This window comes from Rhopalosiphum padi, chromosome 2, assembly GCF_020882245.1.
Source record: "Rhopalosiphum padi isolate XX-2018 chromosome 2, ASM2088224v1, whole genome shotgun sequence".
Taxonomy (NCBI): domain Eukaryota; kingdom Metazoa; phylum Arthropoda; class Insecta; order Hemiptera; family Aphididae; genus Rhopalosiphum; species Rhopalosiphum padi.
Window position 1 is genome coordinate 21,113,239 of NC_083598.1, and position 23,036 is coordinate 21,136,274.

The 23,036-nt window shown below is 28.4% G+C and overlaps 1 protein-coding gene across 10 annotated transcripts in view; it reads left to right on the top strand.

Annotated features, from left to right (window-relative positions):
• Positions 1–23,036, top strand: part of LOC132919340 (basement membrane-specific heparan sulfate proteoglycan core protein) — a 154,363-nt gene that overhangs the window by 82,521 nt on the left and 48,806 nt on the right. For 2 of the 10 annotated variants that reach the window (XM_060980891.1, XM_060980892.1), the window contains exon 1: positions 1,289–1,641. The exons of the other annotated variants lie outside the window; for them this stretch is intronic. In XM_060980891.1, the coding sequence (XP_060836874.1) occupies positions 1,557–1,641 (85 nt within the window). In that variant the 5' untranslated portion in view covers positions 1,289–1,556. Of the gene's footprint in view, positions 1–1,288; positions 1,642–23,036 lie in introns of those variants that run through there. 10 annotated transcript variants of the gene reach the window in all.

Sequence of the window (23,036 nt, forward strand, 5' to 3'; positions counted from 1 at the left end):
ATATATAATTTGTCTCAATTTCAAGCTCTAGCTTATGTACAAATATTAATAAATATGATTTAATCATAAGTGAAAGTAAATCAAAGTTTTGATATGATCACATATTTTAAACGGTTTTTTTCTTTATGTTATATATTATACATATAAATATATACATAATAATTATCCGTACCAATATATAAATCATAATAGTATAATATACAACTGTGTTCTCAAGTTCACAAAGTATATACTTTTTCAAGTGCGTTATATACATCATACATGTAATATCTAATACATTAAAACAATGGGCTTATTAGTCATTTTATAAAATTAAAATTAAATAAAATTGTTTTACATATTAAATTATTAGATTATATATATAATAGCTATTGAATTTTTCTTCATTAAAAAAACCACAATCAAGAAGAAAAGCAATGCTATGTCATTAGTCATCAGCCATCAGTCATCAAATATTATGTACTTATATATAATATATATATATTATATAAATTATAAATACTTATACTTATAATTTGTATACATTTATATAAGAGACAGGCGTGAATGAACTTGACATTTATTGTTATGATACTAAAATTAATAAAATACGTTATTATCCAGTGTTTTTAAATTATGCAAAAAAAAATATAAGAATTATTTTACAAACAAGGTACATAATTTTTATGTTTAGTCGGTTGCAAAGAAACAATTTTGCATAATTTATTTTAAATCAATAATAAAATCCATTTGTAATGTTGTACTGAGATTTTTTCAGCCAAAAATTCCATACTATATACGTAGTTGATTTAAATATAATATACATATTTTTTTTTTATCAGATTTAAATTCATGTATAGATCTGTTCTATATCGTTTGCAAAGCAATGTCATAAAATTGTTCATGTGTACATTCCCAAATTTTCATAATTTTTTTTTTATACCTGTTGTATTATTTTATCATATTAATAACAACGATTTCCTGTATTTTATTATTAGGTTACCATAATTTATGTTTAAAACAATATATTCGCCAATTATATAAGTTAACCTACATATTATCGTAATTTTATGATACTTAGTAAAATAGGTTTTCGGTGTTAAGAATACCAAAAAGGGTTGTTCTTGTGGTATAGGTATTATTGTAATACTGTACAATTATTATTATCTTTATTGTTATTATTACTGAACTGGTAACCGCTCGCGTAATACTCGCGATGGCGACCGTAGCCGATCGAAACCGACATCCCAACGTATGCTGCACGAGGGAAAAAACGGCCGTTAGGACGTTAGGTACGTATTACATCGCGATCATACGCACTCGTACTCGTCGACACGAGTCCACGCGCTCCCGCTGTACAAATAGTGGTCTAGCACGTGCGTCCGTGTTATCATATTAATATTGTAGTAGTAATATTATAAACGTCGTTGTCTCATAGTCAAATTGTTGTTGAATGAATAAACTGTCATGTAGTTTATGAATTAGGAAGTTTTATTTATTAAATATATTTTTTTTTTACTTAATTTGAATAACATTAATGTTAAAAAAAAAATAAAAACAAAATTCTTAGAGTAATAATGTTTCACAAAACTGGATTTTTATCTATTTTCACCTTAGCCTTGTGCCTCGTTCTGCATGTAAAGTCGGCCCAACAATTACAAGGTAAGAGCCGGATAAATAGTTCTAATCATTTTCTATTTCATATAATATAATTTACTAGTACGTTTGTTTGTTTGTTTTTTTTTTTTATATACAAAAAAAGTAATGCAGTTATTGTTGCATTCAGTGAATTCATATAGTATACCATAAATTGTAGTATTTGTTTTTAGTTAATAATTAGTATTCTAAATAATATATCGGTTGTTATCTAACTTTCGTAGTTAAACTTACATTTTAAGTTAACTAAATAGTTAAGATGTTTATTTTTTTCTTGTTATTATTCTTCTATTCCTACTTATAAGTTGTAATATAAGTTTGAAAAATATATTATACCTTCAATATCTAGAGTCAAATATATCGTATTATAGTTTTAGTTTTAGTATCAAATTATTTAAATTTAATTTTAATATTATCGACCTACTTATAGTCCTTTTTTACTTAAAATAATAAACATTTAACGATTATTCAACTTAATATAATAAAGATCATATCAAGCCTATAATAAATAATAAGTATCCAATTCAAACAATAGAACAAATTATTACGTACAAACTATTTAGGACTTAATACTTTTTGTATAGCATTTAAAGGTATACATTACCCGTATGTAAAGTAGGTACGCGGTCTTGCGATAGTTATTTTTTTTTTTGGCAACACAATCAACATTACTGTAGGTGATTATTGTCGAGATTTATTGAGAGTTCTATACTTATCAACGATAGTAAATGACTAGCCAAACTTGTTAATAAATAATTTTTTGTAAGTTTTCACTGTAAACATAATTTTAATAATAATATATTAGAGCTAGTTAAAATTATTGTCAGCTTAAATTAAAAAACTATACAATATTGTTAACCTTTTGATAACAATTATAGTTTTCAATAATGCGTCAGTAAAATGCGTTCATTATTGAACGTACAGTATTTATTTTACGTAAATATATATATTATATATGCATACATAGGTAGGTTTCAATTATAAATAAATATAATTTTTAGTGTTAGTGTAGTTTAAATGCATTAAATATATGATGAACCTGTGTGACACAAAGGCTGATTAATATAATATTAATTAATTTTGATTATTTTGAATTTACTTGTAATACCTATAGCGACCAAAGCAGTATGGGTGGCCCAAGTTATAATTGTGTTATTTGTGTGACGCTCTCTGTATATGTGTGCGTATGTATACATGAAAATCTAATAACTTTTGTATGACGTAGGTACCCTGAAGCGCCATTGGATGGCCAATAAAATGTAACTTTCTATGTGGTACCTACGGAATATTGTCTTTTTTCTTCATTATTTTCTCGGGTCCAAATCGAATTCGACTTTACCTCCGGCGCCTCTTTGCGCCATCCAAACGCTTTCTTAAAGGCACTATAGTAAGTTTGCTTTTAAACAATTCAATTAATTGGTACGTCATAATCATCATCATATATAGTTAAAATGAACCTATATGCATTATTATTGTTATTTTTATATCAATTGTAGACCGGGCTGCTGTTTAGAAAAATTGACGTTTTTCTCTAAAAATTAAATCATGTTAACATATAAATATTGTATTCTCTTTTCGTATAGATTCGTATTTATGAGTAATGTTAAAATTGGCCTTCAGCCTACACATGCTTTGAAGCCAAGATTAAAAATATCATTTGGCGGCTTGTAAATCCGCAATAATTTAAATAACTAAAACATTTCTACGGATTCCCAACCAGCGACCATGCAGATAAACTGAAGAATAAAATAAATTATCAATATCTTCGTTAATAGTTCGCAATAAAGTATAAACGGTCGATGATACATAATATTCTATTCCGTTCGGGCGGGCGTTATTCACGTCATTAAGAAATAGTGTTAAATAATTTAACTTAAAGGAATTGCCGTTTCTTGTTCCATGATTAGAAATAAAACAGATATGTCACTACTGGTTAACCAATTATTAATAATAATTAATTATAGATACAGTTAAATCATTAGCTTTTACAAGAAGTTTGAACACATATGTATACTTTATACCCAAACTAAATAGAAATTGTTCCATATTTATATTCATTTTTCCCAACTACAGTCTACAATGTGAACAAAAGCGCAATGATGAAGCTAAAGATTTCATAAGTATATGTTTTTACCTTGTGTTCTGTATGTAGAATCATTTCCATAAAATATGTAAAGGAACCCTTCAGTGGATGTCAGAAAGTTAGGAATACCACACAAGATTTACGAATAACACGATTATGAATATATTTTAACACGATATGAAACTTTCGTGTCATGATGTTTTCAGCCTTGTCTGTTTTTATGACAACTTAAATTATTTTAACTACATATATTGATATATAATTGTGTGATCTAAACCAATTCTTTCGTAATCGAATACTCATAATAGTTATTACTTATTGCAAATTTGCAAATTGTCAAGTCTTGTAATGTGCTTGTCACATTAATAGACCTTTTAATATATTATATTCTACATCTTTGTCGCCATATTTTAAAAGCCATTTTACGCATTTCACAAGTGCACATCATATATCCACTTCAAATACCCGCGTAACTCTTAACCCTTTTTGTCTTCTCGTTTGTTTACCCTCTGTACCCTTAACCTCATTCTATGTACACGCCCATCTTATTGTTTTACCTGAATTTTATACTGTATTCACGTGTACACAGATTAGAGAAAAGTCTTGTGTTTCACCTATTAAAAATGTCTTTGCATTTTTAATGTTATGATAATAAAATGGTTAAATAATAGTATATTAACTACCTAGTCGTATACAAGTTGTATACGGTTTTAATCTTCGATTGTTATGTAAGCGTGATTCTAATAATTGCAGTACATCTGCACTGCCTACAGTGTTTTAACTATTAATTTTTCGCCATCAGTTTTTGGTTTTACGGTGTATGCTAAAAAGTATATCTGGGTATAGGATTCTTTTTTATTAAAATATTTTGTATTCGTTATATAGTATGATATAATAATAATCAAATTGGTTTACATATATAACCACTATAATCACAGGATGACTATCATTTGGTATAGGAGGACCTCAATTAGTATATTTGTTTTTATCCAATAATCTATGTATTATTATGTGTAATGTTCTAGGTGTAAAGTATTATTGGATTTTTACAGATACTCGAGATAAACTTGTGTATTGCTAACGCGTGAATAATGCTCGATGAAAAAATAGATGAAAATTTAAAACAACAATAACCAGATATTATTTAAATATTCGCTATCTTATCGCTTTTATTGAAATGAAAGTAACGTAATGAAGTTGCTAAGTGTCACACACACACACACACACACATATATGCATAAGTACATACTATTACCTACATATGCATGTGTCCTGACTATAGTTTACTTATATTTATTTACATAATGTTGCAAAGACAAGCGGGTACATTCTTTGGTCGTGACCAACATCGCCTTAACTATTTCGAATATCTACAAAACGTATTATACTTGTACATACATAGATACTCGTATTATATATAGTATATATATTATATACCATCGTTGTGTCTAGTTTAAAACCGTGCGCGTAATATTTTATCTCCGACAGTTGATCGATTTCATGACGGGGTATACACGCGGAAAAAAAAGGTCCAGTTTATTACTAAACTTTCTTGGTAAGAATGGCGATAATCTAAATAATAGACGGGGAACAAGGGAAGAGCTTTTCGAACGTACGCGTCGCGGTGGTTTATATTGTTGTGTTCACGGTATTTTGGCTAGGATACCTATTAAAATTCTAATGGGATTCCGCGTGTAATATATACACACACGACGGATGTATATATATAATCAGTCATCACATAATATGATGGCAATTAACGAACGGGTTATTGACTGGTCGTGTATATAGATCGAAATTGGCAGCATGAAAAAATGTTTTAGTGACCCATTTTTACGTTATACTCCTTATGTCTGTATGCCTATAGTACATTTGAGAATTTTTGTTCGCAACTTGCAACAGTTGAGTACTCGCGCAGTCAGTTATCCATATAAGTGTAATTTATAGCAGTTTTATTTTAACAAAACAAATTTTTAAATAATAAATTAATATTTATTTTTAAATAATAATAATATATAACAATTATGATATTTTTACGATATATACAGTATAAAATGATCAATATTATTAATATTTATACTTAGATTGCTTCGTATTTTTTTTTTTTATCTACAACGTACTGAATGTCGATTATGATTACGAAATATCGTATCGACTTGGGTGGCGCCAATTGTATATGTATTTATTACTTACGGACTACAGCCCGTGGTCATAATAATATGTTAAATGAAAATTTGGAAAAAGGAAATTAAAACATGAAGCCGTAAACTTATAATAATAATATTGATGTATATCTGACCGTGACAGATTGACAGTGCAATGTCGTGATTTATTGCAGATGAATGTTTGAGGAACACATTTTGGTATTTGTTTTTATATGATATAATCGATTTTAATGATATAATCACCGACTGTGCTAGGTTAGGTTAGGTCGGACGGTATATCGTCGTACGATGTCTTATACTATATTCATCTGTGGAATACATCGAATAATGATTTTAAATTCACTGGTGCTATTAACAATGTGAGACCGTTGATTCTTAATAGATTATAAATAAATCAGTAAAATTATATACACGTCCACGATCTATCTAAATTATATATAATATATATATATATATAAATAATATAATTTATGTATGTTTAATGTTTATATTTACGGAAATACGTAAACCGAGGTTAATCATTAATATTTCATAATTTTTACCAATTTCGCTCCCAGTTATTATTTCATTCAAACTGGTATTAAAAAAAACCGCTTAAAAAGGAGGTATTAAATGTATTATACATAATAGTTTATATACGAGTACACCCATAAAATAAACAAAATGATTTACATGTACATTATAATATACTTTTATCGAAATAACTGCTTGTGCTCTGTTGAAAATAATAAAAAAACGAATCCCAGGTAAACTTTGGTCTTTATATTCCAGAATTTCGTCATGGAAATTTCTCGTTTTGGTTATGATATATTGTCTTTCAGGATGATCTCTAAGAAAAATATGAAATGGATTTCTTAAAGTATTTTTTATTCTTTTTAAATTCGAACGCACGATGTTCATGTCTATAAAACATACTATATATTACTACTATTTACCGAATAATGAAATTAATTTTTATAGCACGAATTCGACGGTTACGGCTTAATGTATATTGTATATTTTACATATAATATAATATATTCTTTAAAACCTGTATAAATAACGTTATATGATAAAATACGGTTGCATTTTTTTCATTAAGAAATGTCAATAAGACACGAGCAAATAATGATAAATAAATGTACAACATTATTTTATACCAGTTTATGCTGACATTCTTTAGTTTTGATGGCACATTTTTTAAATGTGTTGAGTTGCAACAAATTACTGTTCCATTAACTCAATTAAATGTTAAAATAAATAATACTATTTTGGTATAATGTGTCAGTACTTGCAGTGTGTGTATTGTGTATATATGAGCCTTGTGTTTAGTATTAAAAAAAAATAATAATAAATGTAGATATATCGTATACTAATTTTGTATAATAGCCGACCGTCGACCGACATACGCCAAATCAATAATGATTATAGGTACCAGACGTAAATAACTAAAAAATATTGATATTATATCAATTTTCCATACACGTATACGTAGTTACAGTAATGTAACTTGTAAACTCGTTTTTTTAGAACACGACTTCTGAATATATTCCTACGAAACGAAAGTAAAAATTTTGTTTTGCAAACTTCCAAGCCTTTTATCAATGTTTTATTTAAATAAAAGAATCCGTGCCCTTAGTCGAATTTCACCCTTAGGATAAATTTTAAAGCGTTATTGAAAAAACGAATTATGTGTTAACAAATATAAAAATATTTACAACAGCTCATTTAAAATGTTAAATAAATATACAAGTATACAAGTAAACCAGCATAATATATGAATAATTCAATTGATTCCTAAGTGTTTAGTTATAATTACATACTTATAAATAAAAGTAAACATAAGGTCTTATTTTTTAAAAGCCTCAAAATAATTACAATATAAATTTAATATTTATAATTTAAAATTGAAATATACTAATATATAATTTTCTTGTGTGATGAGCTACTCTTTTTATTTCGTTTGTAATATTCTCGGTCCTTATTTTCATCAAAGAAAACTTATATACATCATATAATCGTATAAATCACTGGAACGTTTGACAAAAACGAAAACCCGTTTGGTCTTTCATGTGGTAATGATGAATGAAATATTAATATCAAGAAAAATATTTAAGTAAAAAATTTAAGTGACCCATGTGTGTAGTTTCATGAAAAATGTATAAGGTATTAATAAATATAATGAATTCTTTTTTGGTATTCTAACCATTTGCAATACTCCGATGAATTAATTAGTTTTTCTGAAAATCTTGACTGCCGATTTCCTAATGTCAACCTTGTTCACGATTTATTCTGAAATAAAAATATATTTATCTTATTGATTTATTAACTTAAACTGGGAGAAAATATGAAACACTTCAAATATGAGTACCAATAAAATTAATCATTTCCTGTTGTTTTACTTGCGAGTATGTCATTGATATTTGTACTTTGTTTGTTTAATGGAAACACAATACATGATACCTATTTATTTAGTATTTTTTTAATTCAAAAATATCATAGAAAAATTAATAAACTTAAAATTTGTAGGACATTCTCATTTATGAACTGATCTCATTACCTATAGTAATAATAATAAAAATAATAATCAGACGTCTAAGAATTTTATAAGTAGGTATATTATGTTAAGATAATTATCATATTATTATCATTATGGTCAAATACTTTGTTACTTAATATAAAATCTAGATAGAAAACACTATAAACACACTTGTTGGATAGAATTGTATAAGCAATTATTGTCGTATAATAATAAAATAATACATAATATACATTTATGTATGTATTATATAAAGGCGATTCTTCTTGTCTTTCGCGGTGTTTGCTCTCAAAGGATAAATACTAGACACCAACATCCTCTAATGTACAATGAACCTTCTCTGACAATAATCTCTAAAACCCCATTCTTATTTTAACAAACTGACAAATAATCAAATAACATTTATTACTAAAACCTAGACGTTAAATACTCTCATGATCTAACCGCATCAGTCATTCTAGTACATTTAGTATTAAATCATATAAACTTGTATTTTAAAGGTCATGTTATATATATAAATTATAAACTATCAAAAGTTTTGCTACATTTTTCTCAATTCATCAAGTTTTATATCTTATGAAAGATAATTAATTTATAGAAGACAAAAAGCTTTTAAATGCGACTTGATCTCAAAAGTGATTGAAAAGCAATGACAAAACATAGCTTGATTACAAATAATACGAAGTAATTTATCAGTAAATATAAATCAATTCAATAATTTATGTATTTTGACACATAGTACACATATTATGTAATAATAGGTGTACGTCGCGCGTCGGAACTTTTCAGTTAAAAATAAACATTTACTTTTTAAAGTTAGGATTATTAAAATTATAATACCTAATCAAATACTAATTGTTAATATATATGTTTACCCTAATTTAAATAAGATAGGAGTTATATATATTATATATCAAATATAAATCTAATTAAAATAGACAAAATTATTTGAGTATGTAATACTGGTATTATTACAATTTCTTTAAAATATTCCAAACTACACTATTTCAAACATAATAATTATTTGAAAAAAAATTATATTCACGTTTAATCATTTTTATCTTTTTGTACGGAATGAAAACGACCTAATCGAAACCTGGTAGATAAATGGTACAATGTACCAATTAAAAAACCTTTCTAATATTCGAAAAATGTTTTAAATTTGGTTAGGTTTATTAGTTATTACAAGGCGGTAAGAACACTGAGAAATTAAAAACTTTGATATAATATCCACTATAATATTTGCTAAAATTCAAAAACTCTTTTATATTTTACATTTTTTTTTTTTTTTAATGTATGATCAAATATAATAGGATGTAAACTGATTACCTTCCACTGAACACGTTCAATATATTTTATTTAAAATGAGTCACTGTGCAGTTAATTAACATTTTATTTCTAACTTATGTCTACACAGGTAGGTATGTACCTATTTATTTCCTGCATACTTATATTATAGTGTACAATTTGTTTTTTAAAAACAATACTCTTGTTTTTAGGTGTATAGATTTTTATAATAATAATAACACATTTTTATGATATGCAAATTAATAAAACACGTGCCCATTGAAATGTACAGGTTGTTAAATTTCAACGAAAGCCGTTTATTTATAAAGAAGTTATAGAATAAATAGCATTCACACTTCGCTAGCTATAATAATTATGTTATTTTAAATAATATTTACGTAGAAAATTAAGTTAATGTATTCATGATTCAATGAGACAGTTTAAAATTAATATTTTAATTACAATGTTAATTTTTTTTTAATTTAAAATTACAATACAAACTAAAAACTTTTTTTTAGTGAATAATTTAATTTATTTATAATACTTTAGTTTTATATAATATTCGTATATATTAATATTGCAATACATTTCGTTCTCAAATAAATAGCTTCAGGCCATCAGATTTTTTAAAAACCAGTTGTATTGCTATCAACTGTATACCATAATATTATAATAAATATTTATATGTCCAAGTATATACACATTATAACAAACTAGGATTTTAATTGAAAATTATTTTAAAATCTAAAGAATTTTAATATAATAAACCCCAATTATAATAGAAAAGAATCAGCAATATTTTTTATTCAATAATGAATATTTTTTTTTGATTACACTTATTGAACAATGGACTTCTATATAGTTGTATAAACTTGTATATTGAATATTAATGCAAAAAAAAATAGCCAAGTAATAGTTTTTATTTATGCCTACGTTTTATAATACATAATATTATTTTTATAAAACAATTTCCGGAAGCGGACAAATATCAAAAAAAAAAACATAATTTAAAAAAAGAAGTCTTTTACACGTTAGTTATTTAATATTCCATGAATTCAAAAAAGTGATTTTGATAATACCTATTTCATTAAGTATTAGATTTTTTACATTACTTACCTTAGAACTGCAATGAAGTAGCCTTCAATTTATATTGTTATTTGTAATTATATACTTTTGTTTGAACAAAAATATACTTACGTGTTTCTTATAGTTAAAATACCACAGAGATCATATTATGTACATTGCATTAATTGATGCATTTACGAACAAGCTAAATTTTTTTTTTATCATGAATAAATTTGGCTTTCCTGAAATTATATGACGTCATTGAGTTGTATTCGATGACACATAAATGATATAAAAAATAAACTTGTGCCTTAAAATTATTTTGGAATTAATAATTCACTACATTATATTGTAGCGTCATCAAAGTGTTCCATGTTTTTGTTTTAAGTGATCATTAAAATTATACATTGTTGTTAATTTGCCACTAAAAAATTATTCAAAATTATTTATAACGTTTGACGTGAATTTTTTTTTATCACATGTCGATTAAAATAGACTTTGACTCGTAACTTGTATATGCAGGGACACCTATCGTAACAATTTCAGGAAAATCGTCTGGGCCCCAAGCGTAACCACACACACATACACTGACACTGAAAATCCGCATTTGATTGCTTTGGCATATCCGTTGGCGTATATACAGTTCATTATGTGTAAAATCGCTTTTACGAGGATGTTTATGTCGCGCGTTATATGTAGACACCCGTATTTCATGCCGAATGACTATTTCCACCGGGGTGAGAATAAAGGTCATTGTTTGAATTTATTGTATGGAAAAATATTGGGGTGAAATATGATTCCCACCGCAACCGTGCTCATAAACGAGTGTTTGAAAAGTTTTTTTTTTTAACTTAGGTGATATTGCCTCAAATAGGATAAGTTATAATAGGTCGTTTCCGCAAGTATATACCCATCTATATTCATTACATTAAAATTTAAATAATTATTTTGTATAATATACTATTAATAATAGTCCATTATTTCTATAATAATATATATGTATAGTGCCAATACATATAATTGCTATAAATGATTTCTTCATTTCAATTTTAATCTTATAGATATATGGTTTTACAAAATTATTTTAATAACGGTAAGTTCGTAGAATTGTACTAATATACAATGTGTAATTAGTATGTCACCTAAAGTGAATTACGAGGTACAACATAGTCGTGTATTGGTGATTCAATGGTGATCGTGTTCGTGTGTATAACACTAATTTAATGTTACATGATCAGTATTTATTAATTTCTCAAGTCTAATTATTATTATTAATTCATTTATTGAAATTTCAACAACTATAATATGTGATGTTTAACAAATACTAATTGGCCGAATTATTTTTTTAATCTTGATCTCTCGTAACCTACAGCTAAATAATAAAGTGGGTACTGCAATAAATTATGAATTTTCATTATGATCTCCTTTATATTACGTGGGTGTACAGATAGGGTAGTTTTGATTTTCAATTTTATTTTATCAAAAAACAATGATTCATCATTGCACTCCATTATGTATATAATATTACAATCCAAAAATCGACGGTTACAGAGTTATTAGTTTCACGTGTATTATGTCCTACAACCACGCACATTAATAATGGACACTATATTATATACCTATACATTTATTCATTTATGGTATATGTTCGTTCGTAATATATTATCCATCGTTGACTCTTCGATATATTATACTATCCTCGTCTATTCAGATGGTTAATCGATCTACCAAATATCGCCATCCCTTATCTGCTTGTGTTTTGGAGTTTATAACCGCTCGGAGATATTTCTGTTGGTTATCATTACTTTTGGCAACCATCCGTGTATCAGTATATTATTATTATTATTATTATGCGTCCTTTCCGATGAAGCTATTTTATAATATTTAAATAATTTTTTTAAATTATTATTAATTTATTATGTACAAGTTGTATTGTTGGTTTTAAAAAGACGGTCGTCACGGTGTACGTTTATTCTATATTTAATACTGGAGTTAGTATATGAATTTATTGGTGATTAAATTGCAAATTTCTTTTAATGGAACAGCTATAACTCGTACATACTTATGCAAACATATTATTATTTTGTTTAATATGTATGATTACAAAACATACTAAAAATATTAAATTAAAAATTACTGGGTTTATTATAGCGTATTACCTATGATAATAAATTATTAGTTTACAGTTTCAACATAATATATTCGTCTATTGAGCCAACATCAATAAATTTACTTTTTCTAAATCTCATAGTTGTATACGTTTGCTTTACGCTATCTATACCAGAAAAAATTATAATTTAATTTACATACAATTTTTGGCAACAAAACATCGCCTAAAATGTAGTGCTAAATTATAAAATTCCTCCTTGAAAAGTTTTTAAATAGTGAAAATTATTAGCCAATATTAATAAGTGGATGATTTTAAATATTTAAAATTTTATATTAACAAATTTCCTTTTTTTACGGAAAATTTGACTTGATACAGTGTCTATGAGTATAATTTTTAAAATACTTTAAGTTTAATAACATTATGTAACTAAATAATTTAATTATACTTACCTTTAAAGAAAGATATATTCACTTATTAATCTAAAAACATGGATGATGTTAGAAATACTACACCTACAGAAATATACATAATATCTAAGATCTTAATCCTAATGCAATCGTGTTGCACATCTCATTGCCCATTATTCTATCGAATACACTTAATGTTTTTTACGCGTCACGCTATGCCACTGTGTTCTATATTATTAACCATGATATTATATGTATACATCATAATCATCAGAGAGGGGGCGTCAAATCTTTGCTAAAACGGTTAAATTCTAAATGCATAAGCTGTCTGTATGCGAAACGACGTATTTTATCATCATTTTTTTTTAAAAGGTTTATCATATTAAAAATCACTGAACCAACCGTTGACGCAATAATAGAATTAATGGCGGGAAACGACGGTTTACTCCCACCGACCGAAGGAAGTGTCTATATTAAACTTGGGTAGATTTTTATGAAATTTTTACGACAACGCCTTTATTTTTTCTCCCGCTTTCGCACTTTGCTTATCACAAAAGGAGTACTACATCAACAAAAGCGTGAGTCACGCACTTTCAGCAGATTTTTTTCTTTTAATCCTGTTTTATGAAATAATTAAATTGTAATAGTTGTTTAAAATGTTAAATGTATTTGGGTATTCAAAATAATCCTTATGGTGATAATAAAAAATACCCCTCATATAAATTCCATATCTTATATTTTAACTCTGTTAGTATTTTTCTAGTTATAAAAAACAACGTTAATTACACACGAAACAATTATCTATAACAATATATTATTTACACATTTTAAATTTAGTACTACATAATATTACAAATAAACCTCAAAAATTTAACTGTAATATACCTATTTGTTTTTTTTATTCATGACATATTTAATTTAAAAAGTCATATTATGATGTCTCGTGGAAAAATAATTGAAACATTACCATAATTGAAAAAAGTATCAACCAAAACACTTAATCTCAGTGTAAAATTCGGTTATTTATTTTTAGTTTTCAAGTGTATAATCCACTTGAGAGATAATATGTTATAATTGTATGTTCTTGAATTCAGAATGACTAGGTATATAAACTGCAATTATTTGTTACTGACGTCATACAATACATATATTTTTGTATTATAAAATCCACGAAGGTTGAATAATGAAAAAAAAAATGTTCTTGTTTAAAAACTGACAAATAAAATGGAACAACGTAACTGATTTCAAATGCATAGACAATACTAGTTGTTACTACAATTTTATATCCTCAAAAATTGTTATCGTAAGTCTTGAAATATATTTTATTATATGTATATGTATACATCTAAATCCGTTTTTACCTGTATAAACTTAAGTGACAAATATGTCACATTATGTTTATTAAATATGTACTTGATATAATGATAAAATGATCGCATTTTGCATTTATTCACATGGTTTTCAAATAATTCCGTCACCTCTCCCCATCATATAGGGTCTCGAGTGAAACATTCAAAGGATTTATCGTTATATATCCTGGACCCCGGCGGACGACGGTGACTTATAGAAAATAACGGTCTCATTGATTTCCTGTTTCCGGCAACTGTAGGTACAACAGTGGTAAACAGGAGGAGGTGTACCCCGTTCAGCGACACGTCCAAACCCATAATTATAATGGTGTCAATGTACATAATATGTTTATAATATGATATATTTCGTACTTATTTTTTGTAAAGGGCTGGTCGACCTTGTCACAAACGAACGAGGAAACGCGCGTATATCGTAAATATTATAGAAAATAATAAATAAAAATACGCCATTATTACATGTTTTTGGGATCAGAAACCTTCGGGGCTCGATGCGATAATTATGCATTTAAAAAATGTTTACGGTAGTCTTTCGAACACTCGCTTCTATAATGAATAATTGCGTATAACGTATGTATATGTAGTACGTAGAGCCATCGTGAATGGGTGCGTCGGCGGTTGCCCACTATACATTATAAAGAAACACCAACATTATCCACTGCTTCATATACTTTATTATATATTAAGTAGGTATATATTATGGTCTATGGATTATCAACATGTATGCTATAATATATAAACAATATAAATAATATCGTTCGCTTAAATGACACGACGCGCGGCCAAGTGAAAACAATACTGAAAACAAGGTATACACATTTTGTATAATAATAATAATAATAATAATAATACGAAAAAATACGCCTTTACACGAAAATAATGAAATTATAAAAACGCATTTATATTATTGTCGTGTTGCGTGCGTAGAACATAATAATATATACCGATAATTCTATATATGATGCGTATTTATAAGATCTAGCACGATACGATTTTTTTTTATATAGATATATTTATATAATGTACAATATATAGGGTGTAAGAATTTAGAGAATTTAACAATTTTATGATGCTGAAATGTACATGTTTAAATTTGTCATATCTTCCGGATACACTGCAGTGTATATACGAGACGAAAATATAACCGGGTAAGATGCTGGCAACCGTGGTTTATGGCGTAGGTACCTTATAATATTTACCTACATATATAATAATAATATACGCATTGTAAGTACGTACACAAAGTCAGCTATCGCAGGTCGTGAAAAAGTCGAAAGAGTATAGAGAACTGATAAGATCGATCAGCTACGTCGTTGAACACGACATTAGGCATATTGTAATGGCTTCATAATATAATGCCATGTATATAAGAATAAAATGAGTGAAAGTGCTAAATAAAATTGCCGCGTGGACGGATTTATTATATATTACTAAAGTACCTACCTACCTATTATAATACGTATTTATTGTGTACAATGTGTACATCGTATATCGCGTAGGATCCGATGCGGTCGTTTCGATTATACGGGGTAACCGCCATTACGATGTAACAGTAGGATAACAGATTTTTCCGACAGGAATTATTATTATTAATATATTGTATTGGCAAACAGTGGACCTATTTATAATATATTATTCTCATGTGGACTGCTGCACGACTGGGGGTCGTGACAAAATGCAGGTTTTTGATTTTTTAACACGTGTATCATATTATTTTATCAGTAAATTTTCGTGTTTTTAGTTGTTTTTTTACGATTTTGAGTGAATATCTACCGCAGATAATAAAAAAACTACTAATTTTTTTTAAATACTCGATTTTTATTTAAATAAATTAGAAAGTTTCATCATATTCCAAAATCGTACATTCTTAAAAAAACTTGATGAAAAACCATTGATGTTTATAGAAATCAAATACCGGACCAATATAGCTTATTATTTATAAACGTTTAAAATTGTTAATCTATTATACATATATACATGTAACTATATGTTATAGTGAAAATTGGCCAATGTACTCGGTCATCATATTGCTACTTCATTTAAAATGTTTAATGTTCGTACTATGCATGCAATGGCAACATTTAATGTTCGCTGTTTGTATATTATCAACATTTTGAAAGAGAAAACTATTTTAATTATCAGAATATGAAATTAAAAATAAACTGTACCATTAAAAAATGTATTCATGAAATATGATCTGAAAAAAAGAAATGAAAAATTCGTTCGCAGACTACATTAAAATCAAGCCTTATTCTAACAGGCAATAGAAAAAAAATTGGCAGTAACCAGTATACGGAACACCAAAAGTGCATTTGACTTAATAGACATGGGTATATTATAATAATATTATTTATGTATATCTACATAATTCTATGAACATTATTTTCTATTCTAGTATTTCTATTTAAAATCATTAAGTTAAGGCTTATCTCAATATATACATAATGAATTATTTAAGTTTATTGTTAAACAATGTATATAGCGAAAATAATTGTAAAACTATAGACGACTTTTAACGGATCAAACATGCAGATGGTTAAGCACGCGTTTTGAAAAATGAAATCATCACAAAATTCACACTGCACACACGCAATGCGCATACGAGTATATATATATATATACATTTTCTTGTGAAAACTTGAAAGTTGTTCGCCTCTAATCTATATAATATATATTATACACGCGCGAAACGGCACAAAACTTCGCAGTAAAATTTTACGGCATTTACGCTTACCTATATGCCAAATATTATATATCACTTAATATATTATAAATTATACGACACGCAAGAAGTTGTACTGCAGTGTGACGATGTAATATGGAATGTCTGTCCGTCTGAGATATGATATTAAAATCAGCCCACACACGCCAATCTAATGAGCAGACAATGATGACGGCATAACGCGTGCACACATAATACGCGGGCTGGCGAGAATTATTACATGATATTATACATATTAAAATAACGCATCTCTCGTTTACGAATATCTACATGTGTGCGTGTAATATGTTATTATTGAAATTTAGTATGTCGCGGTAGCGTGTATATCATAATATTATGCGATTATTAATCGAAATAATATACATGTATCTATCATACATTGCAGTTGCAGTTCTTTGATGAAGACCGCGATATGAAGAAAGAGTATTTTCATTTTTCAATATACATTTAACAAGACGTATATACGAACGCGACGAGTGAATCATAGTATAGGCAACGCAAAAAATGTCGTATTTTACATAGTGAAGAAAATTTTTTTATATTTTTTGGCAAAGGGTTAAAGGCACGAATTATTAATCTTATGCAACTATATGCAAAGATATTTTATGTTTGTTTAATTCATAAAAAAACATAACCTAATCTGACCCGATTAAAAAAATTCGTTGGTGGAGTGATGAACCCCTACCCGCCATTCTGTCTGTATGTATGTACGCACCTTCTGTACAGTACAAGCCGTATATACTGTACACACACAAACACACATCATGAATATGATATAATAATATATATTCTATACACAGCGACACAAAAGTGCCGCCAGAGACGTTTTTTGTATTTTCTTTCTACAGCCGCGTACGGATTTAGAACAAAAAAAAAACCGTCAGGACCGCCTCCCTACGTATGGATATATTATTATAATATATACCTACACTCCCGTCGCGATTGTAAATTATAGTATATATTTTATAAAATTATTATTATACGATACGCGCAAAAAATATTTAAGCCGTTCGCGTGTACGTAATATTACAATAATCTATTTCGCACACAATAGATATTTTCGTGGGCATCGGTATAATTTACACATAATATAATATTAAGATGTTATCGACATCATATTGTAGGTTTGTCGTTGTTATTTATATAATAAACATTATAAACGCAGTCGGCGGCACTAGACGGTTGCGCCTCGAGCTATACCGCATCAGGTATATATATAATATTATAATAATATAATATTTATATATTACGTATAGGTATGTGAGTCTGCGTTTCAGTTGCAGTAAACCTAGCACCCGTCGGTATCTATTTGTTGTTGTGATGTGTTGCCCGTAATGACTTTGGAATTCGGAATCGATTCTCGTTGAACATTTTTGATAGGACACGATCTACATAGTACACGACACCGCGATCCCAGTCTCGGCCGATGCATAAATTATTATCCTCGGCGCGGGCTATGTACATGTAATAATATGAACGTACGCTTCAATATAAGACCCGTTCGAGATAAGCGTCTCAGATTGGCCGACCGGCGTGATATTTATTATAATATTGTGACCATATAAATTAAACGAAATGCGATTCATCACAAACGTGAAAAAAAAGTACCCTCTCGCCCGCCGCGCTTGACTATTACCATATAGGTACATTATAATAATAATATACACGTAAACTATGTAGGTATACATCTATATACGGCTGCAGGTTTTGTGGCGTTATCGGGCGCGTTTATCAATAATCGACAAATTACTTGATATATAATATATACCATTGCGAGGGTCCTGAAGAGGAAGGGAAAGTACACCCATGTTCGGAGCAATAGTAGCGATTTATTTATATATGCATTCCTGCGGCTACACGAAACGATTTATATAGAGATGTAGTTCATATAAATTATATAATATATTTATATTATGTATATAAGTACGCGGGAAGTAATTCGTTCATTTAACGCGCGCGTGTATATAGGTATATGTAATAAAAAAACGTAAATACCATAGACAGCTGACGTTCATTATATATTTTGTATCGGACAATTCGGAACATTTCGTTTAGGTACGTAATAATATAATAATATAGTATCATTATCTTCTACACTCAAGACCACCACACCGAGGTCAGTGTACTACATTATAATACCGTCTAGGTATGCAAATGATAATTAGGTTATGTACGGCGTTTATGACGATCGTCGTCGTACTATATATTAATCATAATGTATCTTTTCTTGACGTGACTCCAACTGCCGCAGTGACCGCTCGACCAACGCCTCCTCCCAAGTCCAACAGCCTTACACGCCTGCACTATTCACAAAGACGCGAAATTTGATTCGCGATTAAAACGCGACGTTGCGCGTTCACGTGTCAAACGGTTTCTCAGAAGTATATAGCTGAAACCCTTTTCGTTCCCATAGTATAAAACCACCTATTTTTCGAGGAATTAACGGCAAATGATTTTACAATAATATTATTTCATATGAATATTTATTATTTTATTAATATGTTGATTTAAAAACGTGAACAACATGACATCGTTGTCGAAATTACGATTGTTATCTAATTAATAAAATAACGAACGAATTCAATTTTTACACATTTTTATTTTTATTTTTTTTATTTTTTATATTATGTACAATTGTTTTTTGATAAAAAATCAATAATTTTAATACAATTAACATGTGCCGTTTATTATACATAATTAAAACTACATTTAATACCTAATTTCGCGTTGTACCCATACGGCCATACCTATATTGATTAAATTAAATAATTGAATAATAACTAGTAAAACGAGAATATAAAATAATATAATGTATAACTTACGTATTTATTATTGCATTGATTTGAAAATCATTTAAGACTCAAGTGAAAAAAAACTACTGCTATTTCGTAACAATATATATTATGCGTAGCTTGTACCTAATATTTTTAAGTTGTACATAGAAAAAAATCGTAGATATTCCTAGGTTCTTTGAATTATAGACCCCAGATTATAATATTATGTTAATTATTTGCTAGACTTGAACATCTATATATTATATTTATGTAGCCAATTGCATCTCTACGCATATATTAATTACAAATTATTAATAATACCTAATATATACATAAAATAATATACTATACAGATTTTTTTCGCGTTAAATAGAAAAACTTCGTAGTTCATCGGTATAATAACTGGTATGGGCACAATACATTATATATAGTTTCGCACTAATTTCCGTTGTTCCAAGGATATTCTAAGCATTATTAGACGGACGTTTAAAAAAAAGAAAAAACCAATACAGTACGTAAGTTTCTCTCACGTCGATTTGCAACTATCTTAAACGATCTATAATAATTGCCGATTAGGGAGGGGGAATCAATATTAATCAGATTTGCGCACACTATAGATTATTATGAGATGAGATTATGGCGCCAATAGTAATTCTATAAGAGTTCCGGAAGATTAACGTGTCTCATCTAACCACGCCAGTGTATTATTATACGATGACAAAATATGCATTTTAATTTATAAACACGTTTTAAGTAACGCGGTAGCTAGCGGTAGCGTCAGGCTCCACGCCTATGCATATACTATACGTCGTATAGGATTGGCATTCGTTTCGAACGACGCGCGCAATACGTGTAATATTTCGTCTATAAATTATAATTTATAATAATATCGTATTATATAATATCTTATCAGGGTCGACGAGACACGCGGAAAACTGTATCCAAACACTTGATACACTAGTCACTATGCAAAAATGTTCACATTCTACAATATATTATTAAAACAATTGAGAACGTATCTCGATTATGGTACTATAAAAGAAAAAAAAACGATATAGTCGTATAATTAAAATAATTAAAAAAACACATCAATTCGTTTGAGTGTATGATTAATTTTTTTTTACATTTCGCAATTAATGTTATACTGTTCAGTCACAAATTTTGTGCTTGTACACATATGACAGTTATGATAACCTAATACGTACGAGGATTGGAATAATATAAATACATTTATTTTACAAGAATTTGAATGACGGAATGTAGGTATAAACATAAAATCCTGTCAGTCCTAGGCCCTTGTATTGTGTAAGTTATATATTTTTGTTATAATAATATGTATTATGCTATTATATTGTGTAATGACTACACAGGTCTTCGTTATAGCAAAAACGGTTTTTAGTATATCATATTATGATGATGTTTTTCGTTTTTTCTGCGCTACAAACGTTCGGAAATAATAAACAATCCAAGGTGCGCGTGCTATGATATAATAATGAAACGAAATCATAGGATCGATTATAGTAATTTCAATGAACTTCAATTCAACCTATTGAATTATATTTCCACTACAGTAACGATTTTCAATATCGATATATTATGATAATGCGTTTCGACGTATATTGATTTGAATAACACCATTGTTTTAAACATTTACCTTTGTATCTGTGTATCTCAATATTCGTATAGATTGTTTAGTTTTTAAAAATAAAAACCTAAAATTTTAAAATGGTTTTACTTATGAACTCCCCCCTCCCCCCGAAAAAAACCATTTTCTGTGTATAATATTACCACAGAACACTTGATATTCCATCCTAATCTAATCTATAATATAATAGTTGCACTCGAAGTATAACGAACCCCGATTAAAGAATCACCTTGTATTTGGCTGTCTACATGATAGTAATAGGCGTGGTCAGTTCTCAAAAATTATATTTTCAATTATTAACCGATTGAGTTTATCGGCCAGAATGTTTAGGTTATACCATATTTGTGATACAGTTCCATATTATTATTATATAAGAGCCGATGCTCCTGAGTCCAGAGATCCTCCGAGTAGCGTGCCTCGTCAGTTGAAACGTCATCACCAACAGCAGTATATAGCAGCAGTCGTCGTCTAAATCCGACGGCTTTTGTGTGCCGTTTCCCCTCGTCATCATCGTCGCATATTGTATACATTCACGTCGCAGTGACAAAAGAAATCCGATATCACATATTATTATCACGTATAAATGTATAATACACGCGCACCCACACCTTCACCCACCCCTCATATAATATGTATACATAGGCGGAGATCCACAGTGTGTGTATAATACATAATACAACGCGCCTGCATAGGGCTCCGCTGCAGTTTACAGACACCGGTTTATACGATTAACAGTATTTATAATAACATGTTGTATAAATTGTGTGCGAACCGTAAATATTGCTGCTATTACGGCGGACCGGGATTTATGACGTTTCTTTTGGCGACGGAACGTTACAATAATAGTAATGCGCGATACCTATAAAGCTGTAGGTACAATACAAAATGACATGCAATGCGCGTATATGCCGCTGTATTAGTACCTCCCGTAAGGCCGTACCTATATCATAAGCGTCGCGTCTGCAATCCGCGTAATAAAGTATAATAATATAATATTAATAATATTATACATACGCTTAATATATAACTATATATGTATAATGTATATAATTTGTTTGTGCGTTACGATGTATAGTCTGCCGGTGAACGTTTAGTACCGTGAAAAATGGCGTTGTGTACGACGACAGGCTTGCATCATCGCAATAATGTTATGTTACAAACGTCGCTCGTCGTGTACACACCAATGTATTATTTATATATATATATATATATATATATATGATTATACAGGTAATACATATGTCTATACGGCTCGTGC